At 37.1% G+C, this 8,550-nt stretch overlaps 1 protein-coding gene across 1 annotated transcript; it reads right to left on the bottom strand.

Annotated features, from left to right (window-relative positions):
• Window positions 1-3,471: 3,471 nt before the first annotated feature.
• LOC122140136 (intraflagellar transport protein 43 homolog A) lies at window positions 3,472-8,006 on the bottom strand. Its single transcript, XM_042742054.1, is given in 6 exon segments — window positions 3,472-3,680; window positions 3,810-3,872; window positions 4,092-4,167; window positions 5,069-5,103; window positions 5,106-5,144; window positions 7,989-8,006. Coding segments are annotated over 6 exon segments (300 nt in total). The 3' UTR covers window positions 3,472-3,611.
• Between the last annotated feature and the right edge of the window lie 544 nt (window positions 8,007-8,550).

Here is an 8,550-nt window from a genome sequence, read left to right as displayed (position 1 = left end):
AAGCAATTTTAGTACTTCAGTTTCAGTGTGTTTTAGTCATAAAACATTTCTATTTTTATTTTATTCTATTTAAGCTATATTTAAGTTATTGAAAACAATTTTATTAGTTTTATTTATCAATAACGACAGAGTGTAGAACATGCTATTTTTACTGTTTTTATTTTCAGTCTACTGGTCAAAATGATGGATGCTCTTTTAACCTTTTAACCTGTTTAGTTTTTCTCAATGGATTTGACACACGTCTCCAATCCAGTCAACGCACTGATCTGAATAATCTGTAATTTTCCTAAATAGATTAAACGTTTTCATTCATTTCATACAAATTAAAAATTATATATATATATCCACCACTGTGCTGTGAATCTGTAGTTTTCAGAAAAGTTTGTTTGCAGTTCTGGCACAAACAGATTTGTAGTTTAAAAGGGCAATTTGTTTTTTCTAGGGCTGTCAAATGATTAATCACGATTAATCACATCCAAAATAAAAGTTTTGTTTACCATAATATATGTATGGTGTACAGGGTATATTTATTATGTATATATAAATACACACACATAAATTATGTATTTAGAAAATATTTACATTATATACATTTATATATTTATATTCTTATATTTTATATTATATATAAATATATTTAATCTATAAACATAACATATTCTTCTTAAATATATACATGCATGTGTGTGTATTTATATATACATAATAAATATACACAGTAACACCATATATTATGTAAACAAAACTTTTATTTGGATGTGATTTAATCGTGATTAATCATTTGACAGCCCTAGTTTTTTCTCATGGATGATAACAGGTGTTAATAACAATTTTTCATTCAGTTTAGATATACACGATATATGTAAAACAAAACGCCCTGTTAAAAAAAATGCAATAAACATGTATATTTTCATTAGCATATTTGTGCATCTACAGCGAAATGTGTTTTAATATAATAAATAAGGGACACAACTATAGATTTGATGTTAATATTAAATTTGAATAACTGCATTACTAGAAAAAATGCAGTGCTTCATTCTGCAGTAAAGCTGAACTGTTTGGTTAAAGCTGTGTTAAATGTTTTGAGAACAAATCCATTGCACTGGAAAAAAGTCTCAAATTGATTGAGAAAAACTGTAAAAACAGATACATAGTATACAAGATACATACTGATTATCATCAACAACAACAACAAAATACAATGAAACATTTCAGCTTTAACTAATGATATGAATGATTCATGAGACGAACATTTTTCCAAATAGTGGCAATTTAAACACATATCTTTGATATTCTGTGGAAAGTGAAGCAGGTTAATCCACACGGTGTGATAGAAACACAGGAATGAAGCGCATGAGCACAGCACGAGCTCAGAGGGTCGATGGTGTGGGTCAATAATGATAAGGCCCGGCTTGCTCGGATGTGCAAAGTTCATTTTAACTCAATCAACTGGATTTTAGTTTCCTCGCTCATTAACCTTGGATTTACGTTTTTGTTTTTTTCAGATACTACAAACGGTGACAAATGTCTCCAGATTGATCCAGTTAAGAAAAGCAATGTTTCTGGGTTTGCAAGGTTATCCTTAATGAGAAACACACAGAGAGTGTACGCAATGACACGTCCAGAAACACATTCAATATGAACAATATTATCTGAACACATGACGTGTAAATCCATCCTCAGGCCACAGGAACGGGGAGACTGATCTTCCCGCTCTCCTTGATCCCATTCCCGTCTGGAGGTTCAGAGGAGACCTCGGTGAACAGATGATCCCAATCCCAGCCCGCGTCCCTCCTGCACAGACACCACCAAACCAGAAGTACAGTGTTCAGCTCCACGTGAAGCTTCACTTACACTCGTGCCGAGGAACACAAAAGGAGAATTTCTGACAGATCTTTATGTATCTTATATCCATATAATGTGATATATAGGACTGTTCATAATTAGCATGTCTGTCGAGCTCCAAAATGATTGAAAAATGTAGGAATAAAGAAGATTTTATGACTTGTGTGCCATGTTTCACTTCCTCACACTTAGAATATAGTACGCAAATCATATGTACTTCTATAGTGCTCTTTTAAAAATATTTTGATTAATCATTTCTGTCTTAAATAATGTCATTGTATAACAAGAGAGAGGGTTCTTCAGAATATCTTTGACATTAAAACTGCAATTTCAATTAATTTGATTCAAAAATATAAATTTGTCATCACTTAAAAATGTTCACACTGTATTGAGCTACAGTGGAAAGCAGTGTTATTGTCGTTTTTGATTCAAAAATTTTACCACAGTATATTATAGAATGTACATTTCCTGAAGAAACTGTGAGTGGTGCTTGCAGTGGCCAAAAACTCGGCCCTCCGGTGCTAAGTGTTTCTAGGTGGTTGCTAGGGCGGTTCCTAGGGTGCCTAGGGTGGTTGCTAGGGCGGTTGCTAGGGTAATTGGGGTGGTTGCTACGGTGTTGCTATTTGGTTGCTAGGTTACTGGGGTGGTTGCTAGGGTGGTTGCTAGGGTTCCCCAGGATGGTTGCTTTTTTTTTTTTTCTTAGGGCAGTTGCTAGGGTCCCCAGGGCGGGTTGCTAGGGTAATTAGGGTGGTTGCTAGGGTGTTGCTATGTTGTGGCTGGGTAAACAATGTACCCGGGTTGGTTGCTAGGGCAGTTGCTAGGGTCCCTCTGGTGGTTGCTAGGGTATTCTGGGTGGTTGCTATGGTATTCTGGGTGGTGCTAGGGAAATGAAAGGGGTACCCAGGGTGTGTGCCAGGATAATCAGGGTGGTTGCTAGGGTGTTGCCTATGTGTGTTGCAAGGGTATCCGGGGTGGGTTGCTAGGGTGGTTGCTAGGGTACCCAGGACGGTTGCTAGGGCCATTTGCTATGGTACCCAGAGTGGTTTGCACAGGGTAATCAGGGTGGTTGCTATGGTGGTTGCTATGTGGTGCTAGGGTAACTGGGGTGGTTTGCTAGGGGCGGTTTGCTGGGGTCCCCATGATGGTTGCTGAGGGCCCGTTGCTAGGGTTCCCAGGATAGGTTGCTAGCGTTAATCGGAGTGGGAATGCTAGGGTGTTGCATATGTGTTGCAATTGTAAATATTTTAGTATTTTTGTAATGTGGCTGTTGGCATTTATAGTATATTATGATTATTTAAAAAAATATATGTGTTTCAGTAACAATAATTCAATATTTTTCTCTAATATTTATATTTTGTTTTCTAGTTTCAATTCTAATTTAAAGGATGGAACATGTTTTACAGTACTGGGTCAAACATGCCGTTTTCACTGTTTTTCATGTTGAGATCTACTGTTTAAAATGAATGATTTCATCTTTTAAACCATTAAAATAAACAAATACATAAGATACAAGACCGACTAAATATCATCAAAATGCTGAATAATAAATCGAGATTCTTTAACTCTAGATATGACAATTCAAATAAATTTATTTCTCAAGAAATGTACTTTTTTTATTAATCATATGCACTTTCAGGATGCTTTTATTATTATTATTAATATTATTATTATAATGTTTTTGATCCTAGTCAGAATGGACTGTCATTCTATATAGAAGAGTGAAGGTTTCTTCAAAAATATCTTTTTTTGTGCTCCACAGAATAAAGTCAAAAAAGTTTGGAACGACATGAGGGCGAGTAAATGAAGACGGAGCGCTCATCTCTGGGTGAACTGTCCTGTAAACACATTGTGGGACAGTATGAGATGAAGAATGCTGCTGGGGACTTCATAAATCTGTTGGTCTGACCCTCTTACACGGCCTAGAAAGAGCCGGACAGACGCTATATTTACCTGGCAGAGCTCACCTCTCTCACCTCCTGCTCCGGGGCTAAAACCTTCGTGAGCAGCTTCAGGTCAATCTCTCCATCCTGAGAAACATTCAGCACACACAAACATTAGCCAAGCCATCACTGACTACACTGAAGCATTGCAATATAACGCCAGGGCAGTCCAAAAATCAAAACAGATGTTGGACGTGACGGATGAATTAGGCAGTTAACTTTATTTCTCCTTGATTTACACAAAGCAGCAGTGTTTGTTGTTGAGGAATGATGGGTAATGATGGGTGAGCGGCTTCACCATCTCACCAGGGTCTGAAAAGCCGAGTACTTCATGAGGTCGTTGTCCAGGTCTCTGTAGGTCATAACTCTGTTCACCTGGATACTGCAGACAAGAGAGATCCATAAACACGTAGGCGTCTAAAGACTATTTTATAGACGCTTCAGCTCCATCGATCCAATTAAGAATGAATTCAAACTTTGACGACGTATTATGACAAACCACAGACATGAACACTGATTGTTAAACCCATTATTCATGAGACGGAAACAAACAGTTTGCACGACATATACAAGTGTTTTTGGCAGATATGTGTGCACAGGCTTGTGTTAGGACATTAATTATACACGTTTAGTGGAAATATAAAGCGGTAACTACTGAAGACCAGCTGTTTTATTTATTTTGTCTTGTATGTGGGTAGACTTTTTGTGAAACAATGTTCTCTGTAAAGCTGCTCTGGAGTGATATTTATTGTGAAAAGCACTATACAAGTAAATCTGAATGTAACTGAAAAATGTTTCTCTTCTGTTAACTCAACACAAAGTATTTTAGTCACTTGTTTTGGCTTCAGTACAGTAACAAACTAACACCAATTATTTTATTTGGGAAATTATAACTTTAAGATTTGTTGCTGCTTATTATGTTTACAAAGAGAATAAATGGGTCTGTATACATGAAAATAAATAGCTGCCTTTATATTTATTGAAGGGGTCCAAAACAAGGGGATCGGCATATTTGAGGGTCACTGGCACCAAAAACCCATAAAACTATACTTTTTCCTATGTGTTTTTAAATATAAAATAATATAATAAAATATAATATATTACAATATAATACAGCAGGAAGGTTAATGGAAATAAAGTCTCTTTATTAAGTACCAAAGTGTCTTTTAAGCCAGAAGCATATAGACAGTTTAACTTAACTAAGCTTCTCAGCAAGATCTAGCAGATGTTGAAGCATATGAGAGTTTGTTTGCTTGATGATTATTGTTTGGACCGAAGGATACCTGGGTGGAGCAGCGATCTGCATGTGTGAGGTCTTCCATCTGGAACCTCCTCCAGGTCTGGAATCACTGGGATTGTCTAGAAAATGCATGTGAAATGTGTTAATCTTGTTAATAGTTCAGTGGGAAATACAAGACATTTCATATAACTACCTATAATATTATGGTGGCCAAGAGAGCTCGATGCGCTGCAACTAAAGAAAACACATGCAAATTGAAAAAACACCAGCAAATTAAGAAAACCCCTCACTTTACAACACCTGCTACAAATGTATTGTTATTATTATTGTTGTTTGTTTTTTTTTTTGGTTTTTTTTGAGTATTTGCAGTTTTCTGTATATAGTTTGTGTTGTATTTTCAGCGTTGTATAGTATTTGGTTGCGTTGTGAGTAGTGCTGTCAAAAGATTAATCGCGATTAATCGTATCCGAAAAATAAAAGTTACTTGTTTTACATCACATACATACACACACACATATATATATATATATATGTTTGTGTGCTGTGTTCATTTATTATGGTATATAAAAGACACATACATGCATGTATTTATTTAAGAAAAATGTTACGTTTATATATTAAATATATTTATATATGACAGAAATTCTATAGATATAAATATATACATTTAAATATTCACAAAATATATGCTGTATGTGTGTGTATTTATATACATAATAAATAGACACAGTACACACATATTTATTATGTAAACAAAAACTTTTATTTTGGATGCAGTTAATCGCGATTGATCGTTTAACAGCACTAGTTAGTAGTGAGTATTTGCAGCATGTTTCTGTATTTTGGTTGTTCAGATATTTATGAAATTCTTTCTTCAAATAAACACAAAGTCTTTAAATGGGTCAGATGGATGCTATTTTAAAGATCCATTATTTGGTGTATTTGGTGTAACAGAACATGTTGACATGCTTTAATGTTCAAAAAACACATTATTTTTCAAATACTGTACTTCAGCGGTTCTCAATTCCAGTCCTCGCGCCCCCTGTTCTGCACAATTTGTATGTTTCTCTTATGGCTTCAGACGTTTGTTCTATTTGAACGTAAGTGCCCTGCGAAGTGGACATCACAGGATATTCAGCCATTATTCCAGTTCGAAGTGAACGTATATGTTCCATTCAAAGTGCATTGAATTGTGCGAGACGTGAATTTAAACCATATTTATCTACAGATGTTTATGATGTCACACTTGTCCGTGTGTGAAGACGTTGCGCAGCGCAAATCTGTGAATGAATGTTCCGAAGTAAAGTAAACTTCAACAGATTTGCAATGAACACTGTGTAGGGAGCATGTCAATGGGAACACAGTTCATGCACGGAGCTCACTTCTAATGAGCTGATAATCTGAATCAGGTGTGTTAACAAAGAGAGACATGCAAGAGACATCTCTCAAACGCGTCATTTTCTACAAAGCCCCTCCTTCCGACAAGCGCAGTCTGCTCTGATTGGCCAGATGACCCAGTGCACTGTGATTGACCGAACACCACAAGCACGCGTAGGAAATGTAACGCCCCTTTCCATAATCACAAGCTTCAGCTTTCAACATAAATGTAAAGACAGTTAATAATGTCCTTAGTTTTACCATCAGTTCAAGCTGAAAGGGGAACAGAGTCAGGTGACAGACACAGTGATGAAGCTCATATGTGTTTGCAGTACACAAGCCACGGACGGTTAAGACAGCTGACTCCACTGTGAGTGACACTGTCTCTCTCTCACGCACACACACACACAACGTGACACTCTACAATGCGCAAAACTCTGCATTTGAACAGTCAATACCAAATACTTTAACTATTAAGAAAACATTTTTAAGTGTATGTTTTTGAGTATGAGGGGGTTTGTCATAGATGAGTAAATTAACAGTAGCTGTCATTTTTTTTTTTTTTAATAAGCCTTTTCACAGCCATCGCTTTGAAGGCTACTCTAGGTTCACAAAACTGTCGTCCATAAAATGCGTTGCACAAATCTGGGTTTGTGCTGTTCTGTTGTACATAAATCTTAACCAATGATTCCTCATTGCATCTACTTTCGGAAGGCCAAATAAAGTGCTTTTGCTTCGGCACAGAAACACACGGCGTCTTCTTGACATGGCTGCTTCAACACTACTGCGGTTACTGTAACCACGCTTTCTTTCTTTGCGTGGACATTTTGGTGGCATTATGCAAATATTTCCACATCGTGATGTAGACATGTGGGAGCGTGTTTGAACAAGGCGTTTTAGCCCAGTCTGGATCAGCCTTCTCTTTTAGATAGAATACATCCTTTTGTGGGAGACTTTGTGCTTTGTAACTCTGCAGATCTTATACATGCACAAATAGCTACATAACACACTAAAGAAAAGGAAAAATAGAAATCGCATCATATGACCCCTTTAAAAATAATCCATCTATGTGATTCCAAATAATGCAAGTGGATAGGATCCTCAAAGTTAATGCTTCAAAAACCATGCGAACGAAGACGAAGAAGTAATCCATAAGATCCCAGCCAATGATCCTCGAAGTCCGTGGCCTAATGGTTAGAGAGTCGGACTCCCAATCGAAGGGTTGTGAGTTCGAGTCTCCGGGCCGGCAGGAATTGTGGGTGGGGGGGAGTGCATGTACAGTTCTCTCTCCACCTTCAATACCATGACTTAGGTGCCCTTGAGCAAGGCACTGAACCCCCAACTGCTCCCCGGGCGCCGCAGCATAAAATGGCTGCCCCACTGCTCCGGGTGTGTGTTCACAGTGTGTGTGTGTGTTCACTGCTCTGTGTGTGTGCACTTCGGATGGGTTAAATGCAGAGCACGAATTCTGAGTATGGGTCACCATACTTGGCTGAATATCACGTCACTTTCACTTTTGTATGAATAAATTAATTAAGCAAAAAATAAAAAATAAATACAAAATAAATACAACTAAAATGTGTTACCATGAACTCAGAATCCATTGTTTTAAATATTAGTATTTTACTCATACACACCTATTGTTTTGCTTTAAAAGACATTAATTTATCAACTCTGGAGTCACATGAATTACCACCATGTTCAGTTTGCATGGTTTTTGAAGCATCAACTTTGAGGGTCCCATCCGCTTACATTATATGGACTCCCATAGATGGATAATTTGTCTTAAAGGGGTCATATGATGTGATTTCAAGTTTTCCTTTCTCTTTGGAGTGTTACAAGCTCTTGGTGCATAAAGAAGATCTGTAAAGTTGCAAAGACTAAAGTCTCAAATCCAAAGAGAGATTGTTTTTATAAAAGTTAAGACTCGTCCACACCCCCCAAAACGGCTCGTTCTAACACGCCCCCACATCTCTACGTCACTGTGTGGGAAGATTTACATAACATCACCCAAATGTTCACGCAAAGAAAGAAGGGATAACCTTTGGATTCTCGCTATTGCTTCCCAGCGCCATATTGTGGAGACACTGTTGTGTTTTCACTGTGAAGTGAAACTACTTTGGCCTTCCAAAAGAGACACAGCTAGAA

The sequence above is a fragment of the Cyprinus carpio genome, chromosome B17 (genome assembly GCF_018340385.1).
Source record: "Cyprinus carpio isolate SPL01 chromosome B17, ASM1834038v1, whole genome shotgun sequence".
Classification (NCBI taxonomy): domain Eukaryota; kingdom Metazoa; phylum Chordata; class Actinopteri; order Cypriniformes; family Cyprinidae; genus Cyprinus; species Cyprinus carpio.
This window is presented reverse-complemented; position numbering and strand designations above follow the sequence as displayed.